General features: G+C 43.9%; 1 protein-coding gene across 1 annotated transcript in view; it reads right to left on the bottom strand.

Moving 5' to 3' along the window:
* Positions 1-2,912: 2,912 nt before the first annotated feature.
* The window catches only part of PLEKHA8 (pleckstrin homology domain containing A8), a 36,593-nt gene continuing 23,937 nt past the window's right edge, over positions 2,913-15,568 (bottom strand). Inside the window, exons 9-14 of the mRNA XM_066585412.1 lie at positions 12,810-12,895; positions 11,109-11,167; positions 9,663-9,793; positions 7,857-7,927; positions 5,520-5,581; positions 2,913-3,700 (exon numbers count right to left, since the gene is read on the bottom strand). Of these exons, the coding sequence (XP_066441509.1) occupies positions 3,503-3,700; positions 5,520-5,581; positions 7,857-7,927; positions 9,663-9,793; positions 11,109-11,167; positions 12,810-12,895 (607 nt within the window). The 3' untranslated portion in view covers positions 2,913-3,502. The remainder of the gene's footprint in view (positions 3,701-5,519; positions 5,582-7,856; positions 7,928-9,662; positions 9,794-11,108; positions 11,168-12,809; positions 12,896-15,568) is intronic.

Below are 15,568 nucleotides of genomic sequence, written 5' to 3'. Positions count from 1 at the left end.
ATCTGTTCCCCCTGGTGTTAATATTATCAGCTCGTCTGTAGTCTTCCTAGAGTAGACATACCGTACATAGTTTCCTATAGGTCATAGTTTTCCACTTGGTTTTGCTCAACAGCTGGTACCCGGACTTCTTCCTGCAACTGAGAAGTGGTTCCTCGTCTGGCCGAGGCCTGCCCCCGTCTTCTCAGCAGCGCACTTACAATCCCTTACAGTAACCTGATAGCGCCCCTACCAGTATAAGTATACAACACTCGGCTGAACTTGAGATACAGACTCTCCCAGGCATCATCTGGCAGCTGAATTTCCTGAAAGAGCATGCTGTTTATTCATATATATTCTGCATAACACAATGCTTTGTGGCACAACCTGAAGACTGATGAGGTTTAGGTTTTTCCAGCAAATTGGCTTTGACATTCTGCAATTAAGGGGAATTCGCACAAAGCAGATTTGTTGCAGAAATTTTCCCATACTTCTGAATAGGGCTGGCAGAAATCCATGCATATGCTGAGAAACAAGCCCATATACATGTATGGGCCAGATTCTCAGTTGCAGAAAGTTCTGTAACTCACTTGCCTCATGTAAATGTATCCTTAGTAAAATGTAGAGCAGCCCTAAGTTTTATTTTCATTAAGCTTTCAATAAACTTTACATAAATCAATAGTAGAGGTGAATATAAAAAATGTTGAACTATTGGTTATCAGAGAAAAATGCCCCTTTCTGCTTTTATCAGGCTACTTTCCTCTTCCGCCATCAGTCCTAAACTGTAACTCACTCCAAAAAACTTCAAAACGTTCTAACAGCTTACTGAGAGATCAGATTACATGCTGCCCATAGAAAGTCTATGGAGAGGAAAGGAGGAGCAAAGTTAAAAAGTAGAGAAACACACACAAAACAGACCCTTCTGTAGCTAATAGTAAGTGTTTTACTGTCTCACAGCTACGCTGCTTAGGGCATCTGTAAAATAATCTCCATAATATTGCTGCTTCTCAACATACAAGAGAGTGACAGGGAGGCAGGATCTCCTATTCTCTATGTGTAATGTATAGGATCGTGGTGGCGAACCTATGGCACACGTGCCAGAGGAAGCACACAGAGCCCTCTCTGTTGGCATGCGCGCTGACAGCTGCTCACCCTGATGGTGATTATCAGCCGGGGTGCCATGGCTTCCCGGACGGTAATCATTCAGCAGCGCTGTTAGCGGCATTGATCCCGGGTGCATACTCTGATGTCAGTGTGTGCACCCGGGATCCTCCTCCCCTGACCTCTCCTCCTTGGTTCTTCAGGAGGAGAGGAGAAGGGAGGAAGCGTTCCAGGCACATACACTTTCGACAGTATGTGCCCCCGCAGCTGCACTGAGCAGAGGAGGAGTGATGCTTACACTACAAGGAGAGGTAAGTATATTGGTTGGGGCGCTTTTACTAGTGGGGCTTCTGTGGTGTTAATATTATTACTGGGGCCAATATATGGGACACTATTAGTAATAATGGTGCCAATATCAGCCCCAGTAATAATAGTAATACTCATGGGACCACCGTGGAGGTCAATATTACTACTGGGGCCACCGTGGGGTCACTATTACTACTGGGGCCATTCTGCAGGTGGCAGCAAACCTCAAGCTCATTTACACATGGCAGAAATGCTGCGGAATGTCTGCAGTGGAAATTTCCACGGCAAATTCCGCAGCATTTCCCCATCCAAAAAACAGTCAAAATCCATACCATTGGTGTGAATTTTGACTGGAAATCAACTGCGTACCCACAGCCGATTTCATACAATACGTGCTCCCCCTCACCTCCTCTGAAGGCTTCCCGCTGTCAGTGTTCCCCAGCTTCCAGTTCGCAGCGACTTGGTGAGGTACGCCGCTGCTAATCAGGTGATGCTGGTTAGGTGAGGCCACTACAGGCTGCTGGGAACTGGAAGCTGGGGAGCGCTGACAGCGGGAAGCCTTCGGAGGAGTTGAGAGAGAGCGCCACATAGTATGAAAGCAGCTGTGGATACGAGGCGGATATCTAGTCAAAACACTGATGGTATTCCAGTGCTTCAGCTAGGAAAAAAAACACAAGGCGTTCCTCCCTGTCTATTTTGAAGCAGCCTTGTCCTTTTTCTATAAATAAATGGGTTTTGGGTTCCAATTTGGGCACTCGGTCTCTAAAAGGTTCACCATCACTGTTATAGGAGATATCATACCAGCTAGTCTACATCCACGAGGTCAAGGGACACCTGAGAGAAAAGCCTGCAGAGGGAAAACTGGTAAAAATGTCCTATAATGGCCAAAAATAGTGTTATTCCTCATCTATTACACACATATATGGGTAGCCGATTCTGAATAGACCCCTAAAGGTTTATGGACACTAAGATAATAAGGTACCATCTATCCTACTCAGCATAACCCTTGTCCATATGCCTATTAGAGCATATCAACATCGTATGGAGGGGCCAATGCTCTAGACTACGTGCCATTAGCCAGGGTGGACAGCCATTGCAAGGCTGTCCATATGCAGAAGAAAAACACGGCCAATGGCAATAAACAACTGATCACCAGCGAATCATATAAGCAGACCTACTGGGCTGGCTTCAGTGTAAAAAGTTGAGCCATTTAACCCTTTCCAATCCAATTTTGGATTCAGGATTTCCTAAAGGGCTTTCTCTTTTTGCTCTTATACAACAGCGCCATCTGCTGGCTAAAGCCAGTGTGTGCGTGCACCAGAAAGGCTCCGACAGTGGAGTGGCTGGCAGTAGACGGTAAGAATACTCTGTCGGACGTCTTCTGTCATTGGAGCTGTACAGGCTTCAATCAGAATGTAGAAAGGGGTCAGACAGTGGATTGGAAAGGGTTAAACGACTGAGTGTCTGACAAACTAAAAAGGGTCCATTCAGAGAAATGAATGCTGGAAAACAAAAAACAGCAGTAGATGTTTCAATTTAAAATTCTATTTTCCCTTTTATTAAATACTCTTCATTAAAGCAAAGAGCTGTAGCCCATGCTATAGAGAACCAAGCTGGAGACAGAGCGTCCTGAGAGTTGTGATTACACTGAAGAACATAGGCCTTCTTGCCCACGGCGAGTTTCCACCAGAGGTAGGTAAGCCAAATTAAAACTCGTAGGTGGCAGAGGATCATGGGAAACATTCTTTCAGATGAGCCACATTCTGGATTCTGTTTTGTAACGGGACTCTAGTTAATCTGTGATCCGTTACACAAACATTTATGTACTTAAAAAAGGCATTATAAAAAGCGGCATCTTATAGAGAATTACATCCATAAATAAAAAGCTTTCACGAAATCATGAAGGAGATCCTGAAGCACAACGGTCCCCGGTGGGTGTCAGATAACCTCCAATATGGGACGATTCTTAAATATAAAACGTGATTGTAAGTTACAGAAGAGTGAATGCCGGAGGCGACTTCTAGAGGAACGCCCAGGAGTCTGTCCATTCACCTCCCATCTAGTGCTTGGGGTAAAATATTACATGTCTGATCCCTGATGGAGACTTGAATGTGACTGGTCATACAACTTCATCAGATTCTAGACCGAGCTCTTCGTACAAAGAGTCCAAAATATAGAGCTGCTTTTCCATAGCTGGCAGGTAGATGTTAAGGTCCCTCATCATAGCACCATAGAAAGACTCCTCTTTGTCATCTCCTTCCTTAACAGTCAGCGCAGCCACAAAGCCTTCATATGTTGGGGCTGCTCTTAAGGCCAGCTGCAAGAAATATGCAAAAAAACACAAGTATATAAGAGTTATTTATTTACAAAGTTGCTTTAAATGTATTATTTTATTTTTAGGACAAATCGGAAATGGATGCCAGTGGGGGGAAGGAGCAAGCATTACATTTTTAAGCCGGTGAGCAAAAGTGAACATGGTAGGTCAGAAACCACAGGGTGCTGCCTAACAGCCAAATTGGCTGCAAGCTTGGTAAATGGCATATGGGTGCACTTTTGAATGGCACCCCAAATAAGAATTTTAGAGACTGAAACAGCCCCCATAGAAAATGGCAGGAGTCTTCTTTAGGGTCACTACTGTGGGGTTCATTAATAATACTGGGGCTGATAAAGGGGACATTTATTACTGAGGCTGATATAGGGGGTACTATTACTACTGGGGCCGATATAGGGAATACTATTGCTACTAAGGCCACTGTGGGGTTCACTATGAATACTGGGGCTGATAAAGGGGACACTTATTACTGAGGCTGATATAGGGGGTACTATTACTACTGGGGCTGATATAGGGGATACTATTACTACTGAGCCAATGTGGGATTCACTATTAATACTGGGGCCAATATAGGACGCCATTATTATGAAGGCAAATATAAGGGATACTATTACTAAGGAGGCCACTGTAAAGGGCACTATTAATACTGGGGCTGATACAGGGGACACTATAACTACAGAGGCTAATATTGGGGATACTAATGCTACGGAGGCCACTGTGGGGGACACTATTAATACTGGAACCGATATAGGGGACACTATTACTACTGAGGCCACTTTGTACATGGTAGCATACTTCAAGCTGACTTAGGCCGCTTTTACACGGCTCGTAAATTGCATGTGCACAAGTGCGATATTGGGCTGAGTTTCACGGCCCGATATCATGGTTTGCCTCAGTATCCAGGTTAAAGGGGTTGTCTCGCGGCAAACCTCAAAATTTAACATCACCCCATTCCCCCTGTCACCCCCCTGGCCTAAAATAGCAATTTAAAGCGTTTTTTAAACCGCTTGCTACTCACCGATCCGACGAAATATGGAGTTATAAAATTCTTCTCCAAAGATGGCCGCCGGTCCTTTCCCAGGGATGCACTGCGGTTTTCTCCCATGGTGCACCGCGGGTCTTCTCCCATGGTGCACCATGGGCTCTGTGCGTTCCATTGCCGATTCCAGCCTCCTGATTGGCTGGAATCGGCACACGTGACGGGGCAGAGCTACGCAATGACGCGTAGAAGGGGGCGGAGCCAGAACGCCGCTCGTGCCCGGGCCAAACAAGAAGCAGAAGACCGCACAGCGCAAGCGCGTCTAAAAACGCCAGAAGACATCAGAATTAGACGGATCCATGGCGACAGGGACGCTAGCAACAGAGCAGGTAAGTGAATAACTTCTGTATGGCTCATAATTAATGCACGATGTACATTACAAAGTGCATTAATATGGCCATACAGAAGTGTATAACCCCACTTGCTGCCGCGAGACAACCCCTTTAAATTGCCATGTTGGCACTTTGCGATAAACAAGTGGGCTTTGGGTTGCAGTTTCGAAACTCGGTCTCTAAAAGACTTGCCATCACTGGCCTAAGCATTCTGTACAATGCCTCATGTCACACATTGCCTGAAACATAGGTCATAATGAAATGATATTATTACACACTTTGCCCACAGCATATATAAGAATACCATGCTGCCATCTATAGGCTTAAAACAGTATGTCATCTACTTGGACAAAGTTACTTGTTTGTGTTCACAGCACTGTCTCATGGTGAATTCACTGTTCAACTAGTATTAACATACAGAGAACATGCTTACCGCAAACACACCTCTAACCACCCAGCCGTGATACTGACGTAACGTTTTACCATATGCATTACCTGAAAAGCAAATAGTTATATGGTGACATTATTATTTGCCCACTGGGAAGAAATCACTGGCACTGTTTGCGAAAAACTACACAGACAGTAAATAGTACAAAGCAAGTAAATAATGAGATGTTATGTACAGGACTCTCACAACGCTAGACTGCGATAACATGGAGATTTCTAGTCTGATGGATTAATATGGATGAATTATCTTCAAGACATTGTGGTGTCTTGAGCTGCCATATATTTTTCTATACGGCCTCATTTCGGTTTCTTGCACTCTAATCTTAAGAGGTCAAGTGAAAATAATATATATATATATATATATATATATATATATATATATATATATATATTTTAGATGTATACAAAAGCCTTTTCAGTGTAGAATCATATAATCGTAGAGTTGGAAGGGACCTCCAGGGTCATCGGGTCCAACCGCCTGCTCAGTGCAGGATCACTAAATCATCCCAGACAGATGTCTGTCCAGACTTCCATTGAAGGAGAACTCACCACCTCCTGTGGCAACCTGTTCCACTCATTGATCTCCCTGACTGTCTAATATCTAATCTGTGTCTCCTCCCTTTCAGTTTCATCCCATTGCTTCTAGTCTTTCCTTGTACAAATGAGAATAGAGCTGATCCCTCTACACTGTGACAGCCCTTCAGATATTTGTAGACAGCTATTAAGTCTCCTCTTAGCCTTCTCTTCTGCAAGCTAAACCTTCCCAGATCCTTTAACCGTTCCTCATAGGACATGATTTGCAGACCGCTCACCATCTTGGTAGCTCTTCTCTTAACTTGCTCCAGTTTGTCTATGTCTTTTTTAAGGCCTCATGTCCACGGGGAAAATGAGGCCCACTACGGATTATCCATGTAGAGTCCGCAGCGGGTCCCTCCTTCCCCGCGTACATGAAGGCTGAAATTAGAATAAACTCACCTGCTGCGGGCTGTGTGTGTCTTCCCTTCTTCGCGGCCGGATCTTCTTTCTTGGGCCCGATGGATGTGCTCGGCACACCGGATGCGTGCCGCGCGCATGCGCCGGGCACATCCGCCGGGCCGAAGCAAGAACATCCGGCCGGGAAGAAGGGAAGACACGCATGGCCCGCAGCAGGTGAGTATATTCTGATTTTAGGTCTCCCGCGGATCCGGACAGCTTCCATAAGCTTCAATAAAATCCTGCGGGAGACCCGCACCTAAATGGAGCATGTCTGGATTTTTTCCTGCACGCGGATCCGTGTCTGCAGGGAAAAAATGACATCCGCAGGTATTTAATTACCTGCGGGTGTCCAATGCATCCCTATGGGGCGCGGATCTGCGTGCAGGAAAAACGCTGCGGATTTTAAATTAGAATTTGCAAGTGAACATGAGGCCTAAAGTTCTCATGTTCTCTTGGATGTGCAGCCATTAATGACCACTCTGAGTATGATCACTCAGCCAATTGTGAATCCACCTAACAGTTTCAATAAGTATGGTATGAGATACTTTGTCAAATGCTTTACTAAAGTCAAGATATACTATATCCACCGCATTTCCCTGATCAACCCAGTCAGTGATTCTGTCATAGAAGGAAATTAGATTCGTCTGGCATGACTTGTGTGTTACAAACCCATGTTGGCTCTTGTTAATTACTGCATTTTTAGCCAAGTACTTGCATACATGCTGTTTTATAATCTGTTCAAAGATCTTTCCTGGTATAGAAGTCATGGATTTCACCCCCTCACCTCAAGGAATGAGATCTGTGGTGAAAATACACAACATAAATTGACATGCTGTGGATTTAAATTCCGCATAGCAGGTCAATTAAGGCTGCCTGTCCATGGCCGTGACAGAATATCGCTAGCAATATTTTGCCATGGGGGAGGAGGGGGGAGCCCTGAAAGGTCTCCATGATGAGCCTATCTAATAGATAGGCTCATTGCGGAGAATCGCGGCATGCCGCGATTTGAATCCCGCGAGCGGAGAATCGCTATGATTCTCTGCTCATGGACGTCGGGCTGCGCTTTCCATAGTTAGCCTATGGAAAGCGTGTCATGCGAGGTCCGCGGGCGATTTATCGCTGCGGATCTCGCAATGGCAACTCACCCTTGGACAATCAGCCTTACTCATTGGATTTTATTCTTGAAATCCCATCCACATTGCTGGTGCTGTAAAATGATGTGGGCTTTCTGCAGCCAATTCCGCAATAGAACAGCCGCAGTATTTCTGCAATGTGTAACCGTGGTAACCCATGCTGAGGTCCAAAACATCATATGCCAATGAAGACTCTTTAAAGGTTTCCCACTTACTTAATGCTGTTTGAATGTTATGTTCACCACTTTTCACTTCAGTGAGAAACTGAAACAGGAAGTGCAGTCCCCTGCAGAAAGGAAAAGAACGTTAATATTCAGTGACTTGCTGGGTGCGTTTGTGGTTTATTCACTATATGAAACACTTCAATAAACATTATTATGCTATATTCAGGTATTCCGCTATATAGTAATATTCTCCTTGCTGCATGTTTTTGCACTCAGTCTTTGGAAGGCGTGTACTCAGGGGTACGATCTAAGCAACATCTGATCTGCTGAATGCCACCTGTAATTAATAGTGTTCTATTGATAAAACCAGTATCACTAACAACACTCGTGTCTTGCCGCAGGTGAGCCCTGTATTTCTGGGCCATTTTAGAGGATAAGCCTAGTCCTTTGTAATGTGCAATAAGAATGGGCTTCCAATTCTGTACTAAAAAAATCAATTTAACATCCAGGAATAGTCGGCGCACTTCCTGGTCCTGGCAGTCATTCAGAACTTTAGACATCACAATGTCTTAAGGTTTCCTTAGAAATTACGAAGAAGCTTATAAAAGATACATAATGGTGAGATATCTTCATTGAACATGATAAATGGAGTAGCACCGTGATTACCAGCATACAGTGATAGGAGACAGAATTAATTATTTGCCATCAGCTGTCAAGGAAGAAACTGTCAGGGTTCGAACCTGGGAGCTCCTGTACTCCAGGCGGCAGCTCTTATTATTGAGCTATCCAGCCCTTTGAATAGCTCCCCTGCACATGCAATCCAGTTTCTGTTTCCCTGTCTGGCACACTATTTAAGCCTGGCCTTGTACCTCCCTCATTGCGTGATTGAGCTCCAAGCTTATAGTCAAGCTCCACCACCTGCATGCTCCTCTGAACCGAACTGCTACTACCGTGTACTGACCTCTGGCTTTCCCTGTCTACACTACCTGTTCCTTGTACTACAACAGATCCCTACCCATTACCAATCTCTGGCTTCCCCTGACTACGCTACCTGCCCGCTCCTCTGTACTGCAACAGATACTCACCCATTACCGACCTTTGCCTAAATCATGACTACGCTACCTGCCAGCTCCTTGTACCACAACAGATACCTACCAGTTACCGACCTCTGGCCTCCCCTGACTACACTACCTGCCTGCTCCTTGTACTGGAACAGATACCTACCTCTGGCTTCCCGACTATGCTACCTGCCTGCTCCTTGCAGTGCAACAAATACCTACCAGTTACCGACCTCTGGCCTTACTGACCATGCTGTCTGTCCACTCAGGTTACAACAAGAGGCTCCGAACCCGCACCAGATCGTTACATAGACTCTTGAGACGGTTCCAACCATATTAGGGATGTTTACACCATTACTACCATGATGCAGTCTAAGTAATATATGATTTACATAACAGATTACAATAATAAGGCTATGTTCACAAGGGTTATACACAACACAGATTTTAATGAAAATCCACATTAGAAACTTGCATGGTTACTGTGGATTTCTAACATTAATTTTCTTGATCTGTGCATCCGCACGCAATTTAGCCCATTAAATGGGCAAAACCCACAAATGTATTTTCTGCTATGGAGCAGACTTGCCATGGATTTAATGCATTTCAATGTCAAATCCAATGTGTGAACACATCCTAATAAAGTACCGTAGCCAGATAATGTATAGTATTTATATGTTCGCGTTACCAGCTCAGCATATTCGTGCAGCCGCAGTTCCTGTGATGTCACACTCACAAGTTACTACACCTAGAAATACATTGTAAGCAGTCACTGGTATAACCGATCAGCTCCACGCACCTTTTCAACCACAGAAGGGCTTCAGTTGCAGAATTGCGAACTTGTGCGAGGTTATTGTTAACTTCATGGAGAACGATCTTCTGAAGGGTCGTCAATTCTTCCACATTGGTTATGTATTTCTGATTTATTTTCTGAGAAGTTAAAATAAAAATTAATTAAACCTGAGGAACAATAATGCGATGCAATGCTGGATCCATCACACGATCAGCAGCAACAGAGCGGACAGATCGCACTGACTTTAAATGGGGTCTGTCCGTTTCCGCCAAGGTGTCCTTTGTTTTGCTGGAAAAGATAGGGCCAAATACATCACTTTTTAAAACATTTTTTTTTTTTTACATCAAATGAGATTGAGGTTGCGGACGATGGTGCCAGCAGATACAAACGGAGCCCTAAGAAGCTTTTACGCCTAACGAGCTATCGTTCGAAAAGGTAAGTGATGACAGGTTTGCTCGTGCAGCCTGTTTATACAGGCAGACAAATCGTTTGCTCGTTCACTCGCTAATTCGTTCTCATTCACCGTATAATTGAATGAGAATGCCCGAAAGATCAGTATTTAAACCAATTAGTGAATGAATCATTCATTTTCGCTTATTTAACCGTTTTTTTGAGCGATAATCATTCCGCGTAAAAGGCCCTTTAGTTGTAGCCCAGCGCTATTCTTCTCTTTTGAAATGCCAGTGCGTCTAACCCTTTCCAATCCTATTTGTATCCTGGTTTTCCTAGGGGGCTTACTCTTTCTGCCGTTATACAATGGCGCTATCTGCTGGCTAAAGCCAGTACTGCATGAGGTGACATGTTGGATAGGCTCCGACAGCAGAGAGGCTGGCAATATACAGTAAGAGAACCCCGACGGACGTCTTCCAACATCAGAGCTGTACAGCCTTAAATCATAATGTCTTTAGACATCAGACAGTGGATTGGAAAGGTTTAATGCTGGTTTCACACCTGCGGTCGGAGCAGGGAAAGGGAATCCCTGTGACCGAACGGCTCAGGATAGAGCCAAACAGAGCTAAACAGATCATATTGACTACAATGGGTCCATTCAGTTTCCAATCAGCTGCCCGGCTTTTGGATGGAAGGAAAAGGGCTTTAGCCGGATCTGCAACAGAACCTCTGACCGAAGGTTCCAATGCAAATGTGAAACCAAATGTCTCAGCTATACAAATCACCAACATTAAATAATTTATGGTATATTAATTCAAGTGTTGGACAATACCCACATGTAAAGTGGCTTTCTGGGACTTTAGCACCGATTGCCTAGCCATAGCATAGCCTTAGGAATTTCGAATCGGTCGGAGACTAACCCTAGAAACTCTGCTGATTGGTACAATGAATGGACCTTGTCAATCCGGAGTGCTGTATGTCTTCATTGGCATAGCAGCTCATCTGTTCTCTAGATGGGAATAAACATGTTGACTGAATTCTGAAGATTCATCCATAACTCACCTTTATGTTCCCAACAAAATCCATTTTTACAGGTGCAAATACTGTTGGTCCGAGCTTGTCTATGGAGAGACAGATAATGTTATCGACCTTTATACCCAAAAACTCACAACCCCCATAAAGATGTTTAGTGATGGCAAATGGAAACAATCTTCATTTTTATAAATGACGCAACAACAAGGTTATTGTCCTTGTGCCATATAGGCAGATATCTTTTAATTATTTGTACCAGCTGACTATAATTCCTATTACAACTAGTTGTAAATGGGACACAATGGAAAGTGTAGCTTTGTACTCTATTAGATTCTGAGAACAGGTCCGACTCCACAGATCTGCTATGAACAATATTTATAGCCCTTTTAATAGAAGACATACAATAACCTCTACACATCAACCTTAAGTCAACTCTGCAACGTTCCTGTTCGAAAACCTTTGGATCACTGCAAATACGCTTCGCCCTGGAATACTTCCCCGCAGGTTGGGGTGTAGAGGATATAGTCTCTCCTATTTATAGAGCCAGAAATAACAAACTTTATGAGAACAATACCTTTTATGAGATCTTGTAAACAGAGGCCTGTAATTTTGTTGCCCGACAAGCTTTAACTGTGGGAAGTATTGTCTCTACAAGGTCTTTTAATTCTTCTGGCACAAAACCCCATATGTGGTTAAAAACACGCGGCTCCTTTAGATGTGGTATGAATGTGTGCACAGCATAAAGCTATATGCTGAAGACCAATGTAGTTCATTCCTTCAATATGGGCTGAAATTCTGAAGATTTTTGCTCTGGAATCCAGCAGGAAGATGTCGGGTCTTCGGCTGTCAAACACAGGCGAGTACCCGGAGGAGAAGGGAGAAGTGTTTTTTTAACTGCTTCTGCCTTCTCTTTTCCAGGCTACATAGTGCTCAAGAGAGAAAGCGTGTTACTTCCACTATTTGACCCAGCGATCACATGACCGCTAGGTACCCCCTGTCACAGTAGAGCTGTAGGGCGATAGCAGACCCAGCTCTGTTAGTGATTATTGTCTATAGAGGGGGATGTTTTTCCTAAGGATGCCCAGCTACAGTGGAAAAGTGTGAAATTAAAAAAACAAAATGACAATAACAATGACCCCCCTGAGGTCTTATAGGATGTCATGGGGGATGTAGGTGTTAAATAGTTACAAAAATAAGTAAAAAAGAAAATTACAGAATTAAATAAAAATATACACAATCAAAAAGAAAATGACCGACCGCAGACGCCAACCGAAAAACTGTCGCCACACGCAACCTCTAATCCAAAACCATACAAATCATGTATCAAAATGTCCAAAACAAAATGAGGAGCTCATTCCCGTACTTTATTTTAGCGTAAATATACAAATTAAAAAAAACAACTATAAATTAAAAAAAAAGATTTTTATAAGCTTTTTGCCCACAATAAAATGGAGAAAAAAGGCAGTGAAAAGGGTATTTATTTAAAAATCGCCCTACATGTCACAGAAAAAAAACACAGAAAAAATATTTGTGGTAGCTGAAGAAAAAAAAAAAAAAAAAGTAGAGCAGTAAAACCACCACATGGGTAAAATCCTTAAAAAAGTGTCTGCGCTGGAGTGTCTCCGCCTAGCTGTAGGACCTAAAAGCATAACCATGTACATTAGCAGGCTGTAAAAGTGATTTGCTCACATAACACTATTATAAAAGTGGTGCTACATAATAAACACATACCCAGAACTGGGACGATTGCATAGCAGGAGTCCAGGAAATATTCGGTGGGTATACCTTCTTCATCCTCATATACAAGATCACTAAATCTGAGAAAAAAAGCAGAGAATGTTCCATCATCACCCGCGGTCCAGATGATCACTACCTCGACTTATGTTCTGGTGCAATTTAACTAAAAAAAAAAAAAAATAAAAAATAGAAGAGGGAGGAATATTTATGTTTAATCAAGATTTATTGAATATAGCTGCCACTCTGACATGGAGGGAGTGCGGGTAGTACGCCAGTGCCACGGAACAATCTGGCAGCCATCAAGCAAAATCGGAGCAAAACTTTTTTTGGGGGCTCCAATAGAGCCATGCAAGATGGAGAGCAAGAGTAGCTGCCGAGTATTAATTACGCTCTTGATTGAATAATAAGTAGAGAACACGTTGTCCTAAAAACGGTTGGATTTTGTCGCAGCCCCACCAGCCATGTACCATGGTACCTCTGGCAATCCCACAGCGCCAACACATCTCCGATACAGAAGAGAACAGATTGTAAAGCAGAGTCAAAAACCTAGACTACCGCGAAAGAATCTTGTAGCTTTTTTCTTGGGCAGAGCAGGCCATGGCTAACTTGTGTAAAGAGGTTCTATGTAGGGCAATCTATACTCCCCCTGATCTTGTATTTGGGCTAGCACTGTGGAACCAGTCAAAGAAATACTGATCTCTTAAACATGGCACATGACTGACTTTAAAATGATTTTCGTGAAGAAGCAGTACCCTAACCCCTAGTTAGTGAACGTGGTATGGAACTTGTGTTCTCTTGTGAGGTACGTTGAGACCCAAGAGACCTTAAGAGACCCAAATTTCAGTGGTGGCATGAAGCCATGGAGAAAGGGAAAGGAAGAGAGGATGACAGAAAAAGTAAAACAAAACAAAAAAAAACTGGGAGGTAAAAGGCTAGGAACAGTAATGTATGAATGCTAATAGGAGTACAGAGGGGGAAAGGGAAAAGCAAGAATGCAGTGGAAAATGCAGAAACAAGGAAACAGAAGAGAATAAACTTTTGTTCCTAGGGAAACCGCAAGAGAAGAATGGTAAAGCAAAGGAAGGTAAGACAAACAAAGATTCTACTCAGATTCCTGAGTGCAAAGACCCATTTACATGCAAAGATAATCTTTCAAACGATTGAAAGTTTTAGCGATCATACAATGTTAATGGACACTAATTTCCATTAATACTTTATCATCTTCATTTGCATGTCAATGAGCCTCCAGGAGCTGTTTGCAGAGCCCAGCATGTGGGCTGGGCTCTGCACACAGCTGTATTGCTCTGGTCGGGGCTGCTGGCAAAACACAATATAATCTCCCGACTCCCACGGAAAACACAGCATGCGGTCTATTGAGAGATACATTCTTTGCAGCTGAACGATGGATTTTAAGCTCACCTTAAAATCATCATTCAGACGAAAAGTGCCCAATGGCTGCATTTACACTCGATTATTGCTCATTTGTGGTCGTTTGAACGAATTTTGAGCAATTGTTGCGTGTAAATGGACCTTTACACAAAGTGGGTAACGGGATTTCTAATGGAGAGTCCTTCCCTCCGCCTAGAGATGAGGCCTATTACCAATTTATTGAGGGTGGGTTAAAACATTAGTTACAGAGGAACAGTATTTAAGTACTTAGTAACTGGCAACATATGTTGAGACATAAAATACTGATTTTGAGTCAAATAAGCATCATGAAAAGACAAGTACACATTTATCAGACCAGAGCACTATATATAATCCTAGCCTGCTTATTCTCGCCTCTTCCCTAAATTATCTGCATAAAGCAACACCAAACAGCAGTAGTGGAAGGCACATATATGCCATTTTTCAGGATAGTTCAATCAAGTAACAAACACACAAAAAAAAAAAATAGTTTGCTCACCTCTAAGGCCTCCTTCCCACGGACGGATTTCTGCCGCGTAGTACGCGGCGGAAATCCGCTGCGTTGCCTGCAGCTATTAGGTTCTATTGAACCTAATAGCTCAGTGCTCACGGTGCAGAATTCCACCGCGGAATTCCGCACCGTGAAATCACCAGTCCTCACCCGAGGCATGCTCTATTTGCCGCGGGTGTACGTGCGGACGGTTTCCATTGCAGTCAATGGAAGCCGTCCGTTCACGCTATCTTCCGCTGTAGTACAGCAGAAGATAGCGTGAAATCGCCTCTCCGCCTACCGCTGTGACGCGGTGGGCGTCTCATGTGACGTGGCCGGCGTGTCACATGACGCTGTGGCGCGTCACGCCGAAGCGTCATGCGGGACCCAGGACGCCGGATCGCAGGCAAGTATGGGGTCTCTGGGGGGCGCCGTGACAGGCTCCGCCGCAGGAATTCCGCAGCGGTGCCAGTCACGGCCATGTGCAGCTGGCCTTAGTCACCAAAATACGGACAATCCTGTTCCTCATGTGGCACCATTTATAAATAAAGCATGTTTGTTTACACATGAAGCCAATCAAGTAACAGGCTATCTAGAAGTGGTGGTCAGATCAGGATGAGAAAGAAACATCACTCTGTGAGACTTACAGTATTGCAGAAGTTTAGGTGAGAAGATGAAAACTCTAGGATCCAGAGGCTTTTGGCTTGTTCAGGCAGACGGGGATCTCAGCAATTCAACATTGCCCCCCATTTTCTACCTACGTCAGCATCTGAATTCTCATTGCGGCCGAAGGGGCAAGCTTTCTTATGGGGCTTCAAGGAGAGATGGCCAATAAGAGATGTTGACAGTGGGGAGG

Source organism: Eleutherodactylus coqui, chromosome 12 (assembly GCF_035609145.1).
Source record: "Eleutherodactylus coqui strain aEleCoq1 chromosome 12, aEleCoq1.hap1, whole genome shotgun sequence".
Taxonomy (NCBI): Eukaryota; Metazoa; Chordata; class Amphibia; order Anura; family Eleutherodactylidae; genus Eleutherodactylus; species Eleutherodactylus coqui.
Note: the sequence above shows the minus strand (reverse complement) of the source record. Positions and strands in the feature narration are given on the sequence as shown.